The sequence below is a fragment of the Rhipicephalus microplus genome, chromosome X (assembly GCF_043290135.1).
Source record: "Rhipicephalus microplus isolate Deutch F79 chromosome X, USDA_Rmic, whole genome shotgun sequence".
Taxonomy (NCBI): Eukaryota; Metazoa; Arthropoda; class Arachnida; order Ixodida; family Ixodidae; genus Rhipicephalus; species Rhipicephalus microplus.
Window position 1 is genome coordinate 268894338 of NC_134710.1, and position 16870 is coordinate 268911207.

Genomic DNA, 16870 nt, shown 5'->3' on the forward strand with positions numbered 1-16870 from the left:
CCGACACTCTATCACGAGCACCTCTGAAATCCGACCATACAGCTGTAGAAGACGACAGTGCCTTCCTGGGGACTCTCAGTGGGGCGGACCTCCTCAGTAAGCAACGAGCGGACCCCGAGTTAAGGCCCATCATCGATCATTTAGAAGGCAGCACCCTATCTGTTCCTCGTCCACTTTCCCGTGCGTTGCCGTCATTTTGCTTACGACACGGCATATTATACAAGAAAAACACCGGTGTCGGCAGCAGATCTTATCTTCTAGTTGTTCCTCAAGACCCTCGTGATGACATCCTATTAGCCTGCCACGATGAGCCGACATCCGGCCATCTGGAATACTCACGAACGCTCAACCGGGTACCACAGCTATATTTCTGGCCGAAACTCGCAGCTTGTGTCAAACACTACGTGAAAGGATGCCGCGAGTGTCAGTGTCACAAGTCACCATTTGTAAAGCCTGCAGGCCTCCTACAACCCATCAACCCACCGCGTACGCCGTTTAACCAAGTTGGGATAGACCTCCTTGGACCGTTTCCTATGTCTCGCTCCGGAAACAAGTGGATCATCGTCGCAACTGATTACTTGACGTGTTACGCTGAGATGAAGCCACTGCCACGCGGTACAGCATCTGAAGTCGCCCAGTTTTTCGTGCACCACATTGTGCTTTGTCACGGCGCCCCATCATTCATCATCACTGACCGAGGGACAGCATTACGACAAAACTGTTGGATGACATCTTCAAGCTCAGTTACACGAACCACCGTAAGACAACCACATACCACCCCAGAGTAACGGCTTGACAGAAAGGCTAAACAAAACGCTGGCGGACATGATTTCTATGTACGTGGATGTGCAGCATAGAACATGGGACGAGATCCTGCCGTACGTAACATTTGCGCACAACACCGCAACCCAGGGAACGACAAGGTTCACACCCTTCTGCCTCAATTACGGTCGAGACGTGCAAACCATGCTAGACGCCCTGATTCCTTGTGACGTTGAACAGCACGAGCTGCTAACTCCTGATGTCGAGGATTACATTCAGCGTGCAGAGGAAGCACGTCAACTAGCTCGTGTGCACATAAGATCGCAGCAATGTGAAGACACCCGAAGGTACAATATCCACCATCGACAAGTCACCTATCAACCTGGCGACCAAGTGTGGGTTTGGACTCCTGTTAGACGGCGAGGTCCCGGTGAGAAACTCCTGAGCAAGTACTTCGGACCCTACAAAGTATTACGGCGGTTGAACGAGGTCAACTATGAAGTTATTCCAGACGGAGGCTCGGTAACGATCCGGCACCACTCATCACGAACAGAGATGGTGCATGTCGTCCGCCTAAAACCTTATTTTACGCGGTGATACACGCCTTATTTTGATCGGGCAGCAAACATTTCCTTTTTTTATGTTGTCCGTTGGGTCTCTAACGAACTTTGAACTGTGTTAGTGTTTTTGTTTCTTATGACCACTCACAGACATTTTTTTTATTTTGCACATGCATATGCCCTATAAGTATCATTTCTTCTTTTTTTTTCCTTATGGGCCCTGCTGTCCTCTTGTGTATGAGAATTGTGTCGATGCTCTAATGGGAGGGGGAATAATGCCAGCTAGAGTTGTGAGCCGGCAAGCCCTAGCGAGCCAAAAAGGGCAAAGAGAACGAAGATGTGTGTGTTAGCACCTCGTTTGAAAATACACGCTCGTGTCTTTCTGCCCCGCTGTTCCTGTCTTGTCTTTATGGCTCTTGGAGCACGACGATAAGTAAGAAGCCGGGCTTTGACAATGTTCTACTCAGTATAGTAACAGTGGTCATTATTTGTTATCTGTTTTTACTTAGCATTAGTTTGCTGTCTGCCTGAAAATTATCTTTTCATGCTAATAATTTAAGCCAAATAGATAATCAAGTGATTTCTGAGGTATGCTAAGTAGGCACATCGTATACTTGTCTTTTCGATCGACCTCCTGGATAACCAAAGTGTACCAAGAATAGACCAACTAGCTAAGTAATGTCCACTTCAAAAACACAGTGCATCGAACATGATGACAACTCTACGTAGTGCTGCTTTGTCAACAGCACTCGTAACCTTGCCAACGCAGTCATAGCCCTTCTGCTCGATAAGCACAAAAAACAGGCCCGCCGCTGCTAGGAGACCCTACAAGGTGGTTTCTTAAATGCTTTCCCCTTTTTTCTTCCCAGTTCTTTCCGCAACGCGGTAAAAAAAAAAAAAAAACCATGGGAAGCATATATCATACAAATCATTTGCCGGCTAAAACAATTATGCTCATCAAATATGATTAGGTGATCGCAAATGAAACACCATGGTCTGCAGATAAACATAAATGTTTTACGCAACAACTTTCCTCTGCGAGAGTTCTATTAAGCAAATATGTACTTTCGTGAGCAATATGAGTTCGAACGCGCGAGAGCGTGGCCAAGAGCCTCAAAATACAGATAACGTGATACGAGGATGGCGCTGCCGAAACTGGAGAGAAAAAGAGGGCGCTCTTCCGCTGACTGTTTGCACTCGCATAACCATACCCGCATGATCGTTGCTGTGAAACTGCAGTTTATCGCGTGCCTTCAGCCGCTAGCAATGATAACATGAAAATAAAAAAATCACCGAAAGCAAGGATGCGTATCAAAATGCTGAGCGAATATCGTCTAGATGTAATAAAAGCGTGGCCTGTGCATCGCTGCCGGCTACGTCACAGCCGACGTTTTTGTAGCTTGATAGCCTGCTAGGTCAACTGGTTGTGGCAGTGCACGTTCATATGAATTCGTATGACAGACAGCAGCCACTAGCAGCTCACACGCTACAAGCCGAGTTTTGCAGCAACAATATCGAGGAGGGGGTGTCATCAGCTGGCATAAAAACGTTGCCTGTAAGAGCAAAAGCGAAGTAAATATATCGCGATCGCAGCATGTTGGCTTCGTTTACTCACCTTACGACAAGAATTTCACAATCTACCCTTGTTTTTCGCAGCTTGCCATATCCTTCAGAAACAAAAATACTACCCAGTAGTCGCAATCACATTGTTCTCGCAGACTTATATGCCACAGAACGCAAAATACGGCTCGCAGAGATAATCGGCTGCTTTTTTACACACAACGGCCATTATGTGACTTGGTTTGAATGCGAAAACAACTAACATGTGGCTCCAACTTTCAAAACACAAAAGTTTATCAATTACTTTTAGCAATATAACTCATTCATGTCAGCAATAGAAGCCTGTAAATCGAATTTCTTCTAATTTTTGGGGTTGTTTTTTGTTACATGCTTGCGAATAACGTAAATAGAATATATTACCCCTTTGCGGCTCTCAGCCAGAAAGTAGTTTTACTTTTAAAGAGCCATTCAACAGGTTCCGACTTTTTTTTTACACCCCTCATACAAGCTTGGCAATTTGTAGATTAGACCGCAGCGATCACGTTTTCTGAATATTACAACGCTGCCGAAGTGGGCAGAGTCACGACGATGGGCTACGCTTTTCCCTTTATGGAAGGAAGAAAGGGGGTCAGGCCGCGCAAAAATTTGAAACCAGCTTACACTGATGTTCTAACCCCTGTAAGTTCCTTAATATTGAACGTATTTGCAAAATTTTTGCGGCAGCATGTTGGCAAAAAAAAACTGCACATATATCTTCTTAAAAATTTTTGGACCTTAGGGCTGTTTACTGGCCCTTTAACAGGTTCAGAAGAACTTGGCCACAGAGCACACTATCTTAATACTTCTTTAATAGTCAATTAGCCTTAATAATGACATTTAAATTATAATCTAGAGATTTTTCTTTCAATCTGGTGATTTTTCGAGGGTCAATCTAGGGATAAAATGTCTCCATAGATTGGCATCACTGTCAGGCGGTGAGGCGCAGCCATGCCACTCAACGCTTCTAGTACACTCTAGCCGCGGCAAAAGGGTGGCCCGCCAAACGCCACAGATATCTGCTGATATCGGTAGTGAATATATGTCGATAGAAGCCACACAGGCGGTATTATGCAAGCAATAAGAAGATCCTCTCAATATGTTATACGATTATGAAGCTTGTCGCAATTAGGGACTGTGAATGAATTTTGAACACCTTGGATACACTGGCATTTTTGGCATTAATTCCAACCAGCCTCGCCATTCTGGCCTCTGATCATGCTTACATGGACATAAAAACAATATACATGTGTAGCGTGGAATGGGGAGGGGGGGGGGGGGGGCTTTTGTGGAGGGAGTAGTCTGTAACGTTATCATCATCGCCATATATAATCGCAATTTCACTATTAAATTCCATGAGAAATCATCCAGCGTTTTTCCATGTGAAATCATCCAGAAACATGCAAAAAGATTTGCATGTTTCTCGCTATGCGGTACTCGTCCTGCTCGTTTGTTTTCGTTTCTAAACATTTTCCTCCCTGTTGATGAGAGTCTGTAGTTTTCCCAGTCAAAAATATTCAATGGGTCCAACTGGAAAATTTCCATTTAAAATCAATGGGTGTTGGACCAGTAGGATTTTCGCCACCCATTGAACATTATCCCGTTCGAATCAATGGGTAAACCCTTATATTCCAAAGGGGGATCCAAGTGGCTCACCACTTCAATGCAACTGGTTCAACAGGGGACCCCATTGGCTACCAGTTAAGTGTGGCTGGTGCTGAGCAATTGCCAGTTAGTTGCAATGGTGCGCACCATTTGAAATTGGTTGGTGACAAACTGGTAGCCCCTTTGGCCTCACATGGCCAGCCCATGAAAACGAAATGGTACGCTGGTGGTTGTCCAATTGGTGTGAATTGGCTAACCCGTTGAATCTAACTGGTGGTCAATTAAATATCCCGTTGATTTCAAATGGTCAACCCATTAAGACTAAATGGTACGCAGGTGGTTGTCCACCTGGTGTGAATTGGCTGACCTGTTGAAGCTAACTGGTGGTCAATTGGAAACCCCATTGACCTCAAATGGTCAACCCATTAATACTAAATGGTATGCAGGTGGTTGTCCACCTGGTGTGAATTGGCTGACCTGTTGAAGCTAACTGGTGGTCAATAGGAAACCCCATTGACCTAAAATGGTCAACCCATTTATACTAAATGGTATACTGGTGGTTGTCCACTTGGTGTGAATAGGCTGACCTGTTGAAGCCAACTGGTGGTGAATAGAAAACCCGTTGACCTGAAATGGTCAACCCATTGAAAATTAATGGTAGGCACGTGGTTGCCCGGCAGGTCTCAGTAGACTAACCCGTTGAAGCTAACTGGTAATCCTGTGGTTCCAGATGTTTGGCCCACTGATCGTAACTGGCATTCCAAACAGCCCCCAATTCATTCTAGTTGGTAAGCAAATTCAATGTGGCTGGTAACCACATGACTTCCCACATTGTTGCAAATGGTCAGCACTTTGATGGTAATTGAGACTCCAATGATTCCATATGTTTCAATAAAAGGTTGAGTTGGGCTAGTTGATACATACTTGGATACATGCAGCGCGAACTTAGACAAAGAACACAGACAAGCGCTCGTCTGCGTTGTGACTCTCTGGTCTTCGACCAAGCTGCACTGCATGTATCCAGATGATTGGCCCAGTGACAAAAGCTGGTGTTTAGCCAGTCACCATTCTACCTGGTAAGCCAATTTAATATGGCTGGCCATTAGTTTCTGGTAAGCACTTGGTTGACGCTAAATTGCTAACTGCATTTCAGCCAGCCAGTGGTTGGTATACAGAGAGAGCCAACTGAAGCTAAGTAGTAGTGTAGTAATTGCAGTCTCTTGGCTGACCTATAAACATGATTATCACATTTCTGCGGATGCAAGTAGAAAATGACAATCCTGTAGAAGGCTGGCTGTCATCACACTGCACTTCATTAATTGCAATTTCACAACACAGTGGAAACAGCACAGGCTGGATTACCTAGTGTGAATGTGACATTAATGCACACTCAAATGCATGCACATACAAGATAAAAACAATGGTAGAGAAAAAAAAAATATGAAAGAATGAAAATTTATTCACACATTCCATAATATTTACACTATTTAGAAAATGCACCAATGGTCCTCCTCTGTTAAACTTCCGCAACGCCCTGGTTGTCCTTCGCCCTGCAAATGTTTTGCAGAATTTATACATTTAGTCAGCCACACAATGGCTTACATTCTTCCAAGTCTAGATGTGATTTAACATAAAAACATTAACATAAAAATAGCTATGCATGTTGAAGGGGTACAACAGCTGTGCCAATTACGCGAATTTGATACAATTCCCCGCTTTTGCGCCGAGCTGCCAAAACCATATTGCGCCACGCTGCGCCAAAATGCCAGACGAGCCTCCAAATTTTCTCAGTCTCTTTCTGTACATGCATGTTGCAAGCAGATGAATATGGCCAAGTTTCTCTTAAAAAAAGGGGGGGGGGGGAGTCCTTTGACACAAAGAACACACTTATCTTACCGCTTGGCAAGCTTCTCAATATCTGAAAGCTTCTCAACAATGAAGTGGTTCATCTGTTTGACTGCCAACGGCAGTACTCCTGCAGGCACGCCTTGATGCTCCAGACGTGCTCTGTAGCAGTCTGAAACAACAAAAATTATCAATAAATAGCCTTGAAGAAACCAGCTGCTTAAAGAACTAATAGCATCGATATTACTTTAAGAACACAAAAGTTCAAAATTGAACTTTTAGTCATATTTCTTGATGCAATGAAGTGTTATATGCTGAATGGCCTAGAATATGCCTTAGCAGCACAGGCTTGAACAATACAGAAAGCATTCTCCAGTTAGCAAAAGTGTTCCGTTCCAGCATTTATTAGAAAAAGGAAACTGCGAACTTAGCGTGCACATGCACAAAAATAATCTAAAAAAGTAACATTTCACAGCTCTCCACTCGCACCATGTAACTGTGTGGATTTATATAGTGCAGGAAGAAAGCAGAGAACACTATTTCTTTTTTTGTCATTTTTTATGAAAGAGATATAAGTTATGATGAAAAAAATGCTGGCAGTCTACACACTAGCTCTATTGTTGGCTTTTCTTTTTTTCGACTATCTTTTTGAACTACCAGTGCATTTAAGAGACTTAAGACTTTCACCTGCCTGCACTCCTGACTAAAACAAATGAATTTAATAGTAAGTAAGAGGCAAGGTGTTGGGTCACATTTTTACAACTACATAGTTTATGTAAAATTGTGTTCATAACTGAAGTCAAAGCAGACAGTAAAGTTTGTAGTGGCTTCAAAATAGACTCAATTGCAACCGAGCTTTGCTGTGATTTCATGTACTAAGAATAAGATTGGTTCAATATGCATTCCAAGAGACTGTCTGCACACTTACCACGCATTACGTCCAACTTCCACGGTGTTAGGGGAGCCTTGCGTGGACGGTTAGGGTACCGTGGACAATGTTTTCCTGCATAACAGATATCCACAACAACGAATTCCCCCGTTACCAACTGACACACACTATGCTTTTGTATTATAACCAACCATGCAGGGAGCGCTCCTTAAGGTTGTCTTTCGACCAGATGGTGACTAGCAGGTCCTTGACAAATAAGGAATCCTTATGATGGGACTGCACATGTTCCCATGCACCTTTCTTGACCATAAGCCCTCGTCCAATGTCCACCTGCACGGAACATATGCATTCTGAAGGCATCCATGTGCAGTGCAACCTGTATTGCATATCATAAACAACAAAGGTCTATTCATTTCACCAGCACTTTGTCAGCCAGTTTTGTGGTGCTGCACTCTAGCATTCTTTCTATGAACTGCACATGGTGGTGTCAGCACCACAGTATTCATTGAGAGAAAGTGCAGCCTTTGTGCAAGACCAGTTTACAAAGTGCCTGCACCTTCTCAGTGAGGTTGTGCTGAATCCGCGCAGCACGAGATGGCTAAAACAGCAGCAGACAAGGCCAAGTGTATTCCTTAATATTTCTGTCCAACAAGTACGTTAGTGAAGTTGTTTTAGTAAGTTGTGTTGCTGACAACGAAATTCATTTTTTTTGGTTGTTCATAAGTTCTGCTTAAAATTTACACATATCTATAATGATCACTGAACTCTTTTTGGAATGTCTTGCTCAGCTGTGCAGAGACAAACTTCTATGACAAGTAATCTATAATGCTCAATCTTGCTTTATATTATTTTAACATGCTTTCAAAAGAACAGTTGTTTGTAATTTGGACAGCTGCACATTATTGACATTCCAGATAGAATACCATTGTTTCACTGTCATTCGGTTGCGGATTGGATGAACCTGGGCGAAGGGCTCGCTCTGTCAAGGTGTCTTGTAGATCCTCAGACACGGAGGGGCTCGACTGGCTGCCATCCATGATCCTTTTCATAATTCTGCAGCCTGCATTTATACATGAGGTGCCGTGCTGTTTGCATTGCCCAGAGAGGAAAAAGAGCTGACAAAATATTTTCATTAAATTTCATCAAACAGCTGTAAACAATAGCCATTTGCAGTCTAAACTCGAAATATCTTCACTTAAAGACTGCCGAACGTTTTATGGTAACAAGCTGTACACACTGCTAAATGTCAGAAGAATGGCATTAATGCTTTCACAGCACAAAATCAGTACAATGAAGACATTTTCTGCTTCATACCTTTCATGTCTTCCAGTGCAGAAATAACCTTGTCCTGAAGCTCCATGTTCAGTCTTCTGAGTTGAGCCATCTCCCTGTCTTTTTCTTCATTTTGTTTTCGCAGTTGGCGAATGATGGTAGATTTTTTCTCTACCTGCTCTTCAAGGTTATCAATGGTTTCATGAGCCCCCTGAAGGCGCCCACTGTCCATTGCTTCTTTGTGGTGCTTTTTAGAATGTGGCCCATCTTGATTTTTCGCCTGCCTCTTCATATTTTCTTTCTTGCTTTTTAAAAGCTGAAGCAGGCGTGCCTCTGCACCACTTGTTGTTTTGTTTTTCGTTTTTTCTTTGATAGGGCTCTGGGCGAAAATAGAAAATAACTTGTTACACACTGTTTACACAAGTGTTGACAGGACCTTTTGTAGGAGGTTTAGATAATAATTTACCTCCGCTTCATTCTCGTAGTCCGAAGACGCCGGCGAATAAACCCTCTTCGGAATACGCGTTCTCTCTCTGGCCTCTGTCTCCGCGAAGTCCTCCGATTCTGGAAAACGTGAGGGCGGATTGCAACATTAACATTTACTGAGTTAGTGTCACATCATCCTCTGACGCGTGCACATTTCACGATCTCTAGCATGCACTTTTATTAGTTTTATTGCATTGTAAATTAACCATCGAACCTCGTGTGAATGCTTAAGTACCGTTGTAACACAACGTCATATGCCGCGAGCGAAATAGTAGCGTATAGACCTTGTCATTAGGTATAAAAGCTGCAGTGCCACAAACAAAGGCGCGTCCTACCGCAAAAGGGCCTTATATACTCCAGGCTGATATACCCGACGCTGTTGGTATCTCTCTGCGGCCAGGTAAATACCAGCGTCATCTCCGTAGAGTTTTCAGGTATATGCATAAATTAATAATGACACCATGGTGTCATTATTAATCGCAATCGCAAATAAGTATGCATACTTATTTGCGATTGCACGCGGTAAATTAACAAAATGAACTATGCTAGTGGAGATTATCGATAAAATACTTTGTAGTTACTAACGGTGAACAGTGCTTAGCAGTCAGCCAGGCCAAAGAGAATGCATTTCGCCGGCAACATATCAAACAAAAGCAGGCTTACCTCCCAGTGCCAGAATCCGGGCCCTATAGTAATCGCTGTCTCCACTGTCGTCCGTCCATTTGACTAAATAGAGGGATTTGGACTTGAAGTCTTGCTGGTGACGGGGGAAGAAATCTTTAACGTCTTCTATTGGCACCGTTCCAATTTTTTTATCATCTTCGTACCGGACTCGAACGTGGGTAATCATCTTGCAATGCTGAAGAAAACATCTACACACGTGCGCTACAGCTGGTCAAACGCTGGTCGCACACAGCAAGCAACAAGGGTCGACCGCAGCTGCGGATCTGATAGTTTGTCAATGAAAATGTTATTCTTCATTATAAGTAAACAAAAAATCAGAATAATTTTAAAAGTATTTTTTTACTTTTATAATGTTTGTTTAACGCTACGCTGTTTCAATCAATTCACATGCAGACTGCTGGCTGCAGGGTGTCTATGCAATATGGCAGCCGCTGTGGCCGCAGGCAGCCGGTGCACATTGTCCTATCGCTTACATCGCCGTTTCTGTACTTCGTGTCCCGGAGTGAAATAAGCCGTCTTGTTGCTTCAAGACCTCGCGATGGAGCGCGGTCCGAAGAAAAGAAAGAGAGGACCCTACAAGACTTATTTAAATCCCAAGTCTCAGTTCCAGCTACCAAGGAGCACCGCACGCGCTTGCCCGCCGACCGTAAGTTCTGATCATTTTCAACATGGATGGGCACTTTCGATCGGGGTTTTAGCTTGATCCGGGCCCTGCTGGTATCAGATCAGCGGTTGTCCACAACATTAATCTGCATGTTGCTCAACGACTTCGATCGTTGCGCCGTGTTTTACGGTCTTCCTTTTTACCACCCTTTATAGTTCTGCCCGCGAATGATCGAATGTGCTCGGCCGTGTTAAATTGCTATTTTTTATCAGTGCATTTTCTTTTTCATTAATTTAGCGCAGCAATTTAAGTCCAAATCTCATTATTTTCTTCTAGGGTGCCAGCCCTAGCATGCCTTCTTCGAGTGATGAGGCAGACAGCGACACTGAAAGGGCAGATCCACCAAGTCGAACAACATCACTGAAGAGCCGGAATAGTCACATAGCTAGTCCGGGCTCCGAACGTCCGGAAAGTGAAGAAGATTTCCCCGAGTCCGATAATGAGCCGGTAAATTGAGCTGGTAGTAGAATGCTACGAGAACTATTGTTTCTATACGATAAACCGTTTACTATATCGGCGCACTTGTTCTATCACAGGTAACGTCAAGTGGAGGCCGGTTAGGCTCGTCAGCTGGCAGTGCTATGGAAGCTCCTGCTGCAGCCCCTGAAGCACAAGAGCAGAGGAACAGCGCTGATCCGTCACAGAAATTTCCTGCACGCGAGCCTCACGCCCCAGCAGATGAAGTTATTTTACTAAGGCTTATCAGTTAATTAGTAAGCATACACATGCTATTTTATGCTTATGTATTACGATGGGAAATTATAAATTTTGGTTGGTTTTTTTTAGGACTCTCCACTTCAAGACGGCATTGCAAGCCTTTCTGACGCAGATGATTCGTCACTGTTTGATAAGGATGAAGAGGTAACTTTTACACACTAGTTGCACTCTACAAATATGTGCAGCTGGAAGATTCACATCCACTAGAATAGCCTTGAGCAAGTGCATTGGCACTGTGGTTTTCTCTTGCATAATCAGTTCAAGACGAGTTATCACTTGGGACAATAAACTCTGGGAACAACCTGCAACAGGTTTTCAGACCATGTTCTTAACACTGTCTGTTGTCATGTAATTTACGTGCTATGAGTGAACTAGCACAGCTAACTAGAATAGGCAGATTGGGTTACTGTGGCACTAAATGCTTCTTTTTTTTTTTCTTCACAGGAAGCTTTTTCAAGTGACCATGCTTCACAGCAAGGTTTCCCTGGAGATTTTCTCACATTAGATGATGACATGGTGTGTTTGTTTTCACTGGAAATAACTAGATTTATGGTCAGGTTTTAAGGGCACTACTTTCACAGGCTCTTTTATGTACTGGAAAATGTCTGTGTAAATTGGGCACTGTTAAGAGGGACACGTAGCGGTGATTTGGTGAATGATTCATTTCAAGATCACTGGCTCTTTCATTTTAAAGAATATCTCACCAGTTGGTCTGTAAAAAGTTATCAGCCTAGCAGGCATGATATTTTGTACTGATCAATAACAGAGTTGTTTGCTCATATTCATTGGGCTTATCACGGTTCACTATAACTGAATTCTGTGATAGCTTCATTGACGAAAGCTTTTTTTTTTTTTACTTTCAGCAGCCTGCTGCAGATCCAGTGACAGAGCCTGATCCATCTTGCAAGGCACGCTTTGGAGACCTTTTTACACAACTTGTCACTGAGAAAGTGGTTCTTTCGAAGGGAGATATTCTCCTAATGGCACTAAAGCATGCTGTGAAGAATAATTTGACTCTTTTGGGTTTAACTAGCTTAATAGATTTAATTAACAGAATTTTTGATAAACCTATATTACCTCACTCACAGTATCACCTACATAAACTTTTTAGCGAAACTGGCACCACTATGACTTTTTTCTTTTTTTGTCCGAGATGCTTTTCGCATATTGGCAGTCTTGAGACAAATTCTTACTTGAAATGCTCGAAGTGCAGTCACACAACTTTTGTGTCTTCCCTTTCGGATGCCCCCTTTTTTGTCACTCTCGATGTGGAGTCGCAACTTCAAAGGCTACTTAAGGACTGTGATCTTCTTGATTTAACAAAGCCCCTTCCGACGAATGGGACATTTTCAGACATCTGGGATGGTACAATGTATCGTACTTTTGTAGCCGAATCTCAACACTGTGGACCAAGAATCAGTTTCTCGTTGAATGCAGATGGGACCCCGCTTTTCAAATCAAGTGGGACATCAATTTGGCCCATCCAGCTAATTGTTAATGAGCTCCCTCCACAGCAAAGAATGTCCAAATTGGTCCTGGCCGCATTGTGGTTCTGGAAAGAAAAGCCAAACATGGCACTTTTCCAAGGTACTTTTGTTGAGAAAATGAACGAGCTGTGTGAGAATGGCGTTGAATTACAACGTCAAGGAAGGGTTGAAAAATATAAGGTCTATTGTATCTGTTCAAGTGTAGATTCTGTTGCTAGGGCACCGATGCAAGGTGTAACCCAATTTAATGGGTATTTTGGATGTAATTGGTGTCTCCAAAGAGGTGAGAGAGCTGGCGGGGCAACTAAATACCCAGTTGAGGAAGTTGAACCCACAGAAAGAAGTGAGCTCCAAATGCTAAATGACATGGAGATTGCTTTGAAAGGGGGGGTGCCTGTGCAAGGAGTCAAAACAGTGTCACCGTTGATAAACCTGCCCCATTTTAACATAGTGTGGAGCTTTGTGCCAGACTATATGCACTGTGTCTTGCTGGGGGTAGCGCGCCAGTTCCTAGAATTGTGGTTCAATTCTGATAGTGCCTGTTCAATAAGCCGACATCAGCACATAGTGGACCGCAGGCTTATGTCTATTAAGCCACCAATGGATGTGAAGCGATTGCCGAGGCCGACAAAAGAGCGGAAATGGTGGAAGGCCAAGGAACTTGAGAGCTGGCTACTTTGTTACAGTGTCCCTGTTTTGCATGGCATTCTTGAGAAGCCATACATGCAACACTGGGCTTGCCTAGTTGAAGCCTTGCACATAATGTTGCAGCGTGCAATCAGCCCAACTGAGCTCACCATTGCCGAGGGGCTATTGTTGGAGTTTCATGTGCGTGCAGAACTGCTGTTTGGCAAGTCAGTCATGACATTCAACATGCACCAACTGACTCATATAGCAAAGAGTGTGCGCCACTGGGGACCACTTTGGGCACACAGTGCGTTCCCATTTGAAGCTGGGAACGGCAGCCTAAAAAAAGCTGTAAAAGCAGCTAACGGAATTCCCCATCAAGTCTGCCGAGTCCTACAGATGGAAAGCATGGTAGTAGAACTTCAACGGCAGGCTATCAGTCCAAGTGTAGCAGAGTACTGCTCGTCTTTTGATGGCACAAAAACTCAAAAAAGCGTACTTAGTAGTGGTGGCTACCGTTTTTTCGGACACGGTTCCCGACGTGCATCAGCAGGTTTGCAGCCATCTTTACATGACACTACCCTTGAGTTCACCAAATACAGAAGAATGTTGGCGAAGGGATCAATTATCACTGATAGCATGTATGCATCTAACAAGAGGACCAATAGCTCTGTTGTTGAACTTCAAAATGGGCATTTTGTTATTGTTGAAGAAATATACCATGGCAGCGACAACAAAGCATATATATCTGCAAGGAAATTAAGCTGCAGTCCAGTGATGTACAACTTGGTGGCCATGTCACATGTGCTGAAAGTAAATCACAAGGCAGCGAATACATCACTGGTCGAATGCTCTGAAATCAGAAAGGTGGTTGTGTTTGTGGAACTCGAAAGAGCTTCCTATGTATGCTTCCCTCCAAGTTCCTTTACATTGTAATGTATTTGAAGTGAAGAACCTATGCTGTGTAAGTTTTAAAGGAACCCTGTTTAGTGCACACTATGCCTCAAAACATGAGCGTTTTTTTATGTGAGTGGCCCTTGAAATGCCTTGAGGCGATCGACGTGAAATCGCCACCCGTGACTAGTTAGCTCTTCTAGTAGGCAAGATGTTTGTCATGATGACTCATACCATTGAAACAATTCCGTTTGAGTATATATAATGTATATAGTTCATCAAAAAGTATATAGTGAATCCAAATGTAAATTAATAAACATTGAGTATGTTATGTATATATAACATTGCCACGTCTATATATGGTAATAGAAGATTTGTACGGAGGATTCGCGGGTGACCTGATCATCTCCAAGCAAGCTCACCTAACATCATTCACTTTCTGGATATGGTGATGATTTTTTGTTTCACGATTATGTTTCAATGCATGGTGACAACATGGTGTACCTCATAAAAATTGTTCTTTAGAGCAGTCATGCCTGTGTAGCTCATGAACATACCAAGAAAATGTTTTTAAATGTGCAGTGAAAATGGTTATGTGTGGGCCCGCACATGAGAGCCTCCCCGGCTGCATATTTGAGACCACTGATATAGAGGGATTTATCGTGCTGTGCAGATTAAATTGATTGACCACATGGCTGTGACAAATTGTGAAATATCTGTCTGTAAGCCAGCTTGCTCTCTAGGTTTGATTGTTTTTGGAAATATTTTTTTTTCGTTAAAGTCTAGTGTTTTGCATATTGTATTAGGTATCTGAATATTACCGAAAAGAGATCGGTGGGTCTGAATTTCTTTAAATTTATTATGTCTCTTTTTGTGTGTATTAATGTTTTATATTTGCATTGTGTACTGAATGTTTTCCTATATTTATTCAGTGGGTGCTGTATTTTTTTTATTCTTACTGCTATTGTATTCTTTATTTTAGTGTGTGTGTCGGGGTACTGCAATATTACATGACGCTTTTTATTCTTTTTCATACAAGTTCAGTCTTGTACACTATGCATAGAATGTGTGCTTGTCATTCATACATAATTCATTGTGCCACTGTGAGCATCCTTAAAGGCCAACTCCAGCGATTTTTCGACCATGTCAAGGTAATGGTGTTTCTGTGTTCCTGAGACACTCTTGTCACGAGCCCAATAGCTGAAATGCTCAGGAAATTCGAAAACAATTTTTAATAAGCAAAAAGGTGCAAAACCGAAACCCGACCGGGCGCCCGGTCTGCATATGATGTACTATTTGTTAAGAACTGGAGGCCGTATACTGGTTCTGCCGGCACGTAGTATGAAAACTGTGAAAGCCAGACCAGCGAAGCACCGGCAAAACACCACAGAGGAAGGAAGAAAGCTCTCCCGTGCTATGGTCGTGCCAAACACCACCGCTGTCGTCTTGGGGCCAGCACAATAAACAATGTAGGGGCCAAAGTAGCGATGCCATCGCCTGCGTCACTTTCGTTGACATGACAAACTTGACATCGCACTGACAGTGTTGCCAATAATTCTGGCAAGCGAGGCGAGTTTTTCGAGGCAATCTTTAAAATTCATTTGCAAATAATCTGCGCATCTCTCAAGCCTGTAATTGGCATAAATGACAGGAATGTGCGTAAGAGTGTACCCAGCGAATTTGATTGAGATTCGTTGACCTCGAAAAACCACCGGAGTTGACCTTTAAGCATCCTTAAATAAGTAAAGACATGCTGTTCACGTGTAAACTGTTAACCTGTATGAAACCTGTTTCTCAGTGCTTTACTGAAATGCCAGTTGTATGGCAATGCCTTTTTCCTCCTTTGGAACTAAAATTCCTTTTATTGTGATTCAATTTACTGTTATAAGTATTTGTAATATTTGAAGTATCTTGTACGCCTTGTGTTGCAGCACTGGCCAAGAAATTTTTTTACACCAAAATATGTTCTGTGCTATTTAAATCCTGTTTGCCTTGAAATAAAATTCTTTTTTTTTCAATGTTATTGTTGCCTTTCATACCTTCTTTCGGATATCTTGTTAGTGAGAACATCTAATTGTTTTCTCTTAGTTGCATAACCTTTTCTATCGTATGAATATTAAAAAAATTCAGTCATATCCTGCAGCAGCATTATATGCAGTGACAGGTAGCCCATAAACACGTGACATCAGGTGCTCACTGGTAGTTAGCCATATTCCCTAGTTTGGGAATAAGACATCGTTGGTACATTGTGATGCTGCAAACAGTAGAAGGTGCGGTTCCAATGTGTACTAGTACTTTAACTGCTGCATTTTCATGATGCATATATGGAAAGCTTAATCAGATGCCCTGATACAGTGGTTGTTTGTAAACCAGGCAAGTGTTGTAAACAAGCTTAATTTAATCCAAGGTTTAAGTAAGTGACCGAGCTCAGGGATTCCAAGCTGAAGCACTAGCTCGAATTCTGTTTGGGTAACACACATAAATGAATTGCTTTATATGGAGGGTTGGATGCATCACCGTAGATTTCCATTTATGACTTTCAATACTGCTCAGGTAGAGAATTGTAAAAAATAAACTTCAAAGTTATGCATGTACTGCAATTGGGGTGTCCTATTGGACTCTCCCATTGCAGCTTGGGTCCCATTGACGTCCATTTGAGTCCCATTGCAACCAACTGGAACCACCTATCATGACAGCAGGTCATCCTGTTAGAACTTCAAATATGCAGAGTTGGTTAAAATGTTAGAAGCCACTACATGGGAAGTCCAATTGGACAGTCCCA

At 42.8% G+C, this 16870-nt stretch overlaps 3 protein-coding genes across 3 annotated transcripts; 2 read left to right on the forward strand and 1 right to left on the reverse strand.

Annotated features, from left to right (window-relative positions):
• Window positions 1-5962: 5962 nt before the first annotated feature.
• Window positions 5963-9865, reverse strand: LOC119174919 (uncharacterized). Its single transcript, XM_037426051.2, has 8 exons — window positions 9679-9865; window positions 8996-9093; window positions 8572-8908; window positions 8181-8317; window positions 7449-7587; window positions 7297-7371; window positions 6420-6540; window positions 5963-6073 (listed from the first exon to the last, which is right to left on the reverse strand). Exons 1-8 carry the CDS (start codon window positions 9863-9865, stop codon window positions 6040-6042), a joined length of 1128 nt encoding a protein of 375 aa, XP_037281948.2. The 3' UTR covers window positions 5963-6039.
• A 346-nt stretch (window positions 9866-10211) lies between these two features.
• LOC119174920 (uncharacterized) lies at window positions 10212-11388 on the forward strand. The gene is made up of 4 exons (XM_075879094.1): window positions 10212-10345; window positions 10640-10810; window positions 10900-11076; window positions 11150-11388. Exons 1-3 carry the CDS (start codon window positions 10238-10240, stop codon window positions 11071-11073), a joined length of 453 nt encoding a protein of 150 aa, XP_075735209.1. The 5' UTR covers window positions 10212-10237; the 3' UTR covers window positions 11074-11076; window positions 11150-11388.
• Window positions 11163-16111, forward strand: LOC142761762 (uncharacterized). Its single transcript, XM_075879093.1, has 3 exons — window positions 11163-11224; window positions 11525-11596; window positions 11944-16111. Exons 2-3 carry the CDS (start codon window positions 11594-11596, stop codon window positions 14128-14130), a joined length of 2190 nt encoding a protein of 729 aa, XP_075735208.1. The 5' UTR covers window positions 11163-11224; window positions 11525-11593; the 3' UTR covers window positions 14131-16111.
• Window positions 16112-16870: the final 759 nt, after the last annotated feature.

What these genes read in the sequence shown, in the direction of transcription:
- LOC119174920 (XM_075879094.1), top strand. Translation starts at nt 10,238, where the DNA reads ATGGAGCGCGGTCCGAAGAAAAGAAAGAGAGGACCCTACAAGACTTAT. An exon ending in CACGCGCTTGCCCGCCGACC is followed by an intron (nt 10,346 to 10,639) that starts GTAAGTTCTGAT and finishes ATTTTCTTCTAG; the next exon opens with GGTGCCAGCCCTAGCATGCC. An exon ending in CCGAGTCCGATAATGAGCCG is followed by an intron (nt 10,811 to 10,899) that starts GTAAATTGAGCT and finishes GTTCTATCACAG; the next exon opens with GTAACGTCAAGTGGAGGCCG.
- LOC119174919 (XM_037426051.2), bottom strand. Translation starts at nt 9,865, where the DNA reads ATGATTACCCACGTTCGAGTCCGGTACGAAGATGATAAAAAAATTGGA. An exon ending in ACTACGAGAATGAAGCGGAG is followed by an intron (nt 8,909 to 8,995) that starts GTAAATTATTAT and finishes ATTTTCGCCCAG; the next exon opens with AGCCCTATCAAAGAAAAAAC. An exon ending in ATTGAGAAGCTTGCCAAGCG is followed by an intron (nt 6,074 to 6,419) that starts GTAAGATAAGTG and finishes AAACATTTGCAG; the next exon opens with GGCGAAGGACAACCAGGGCG.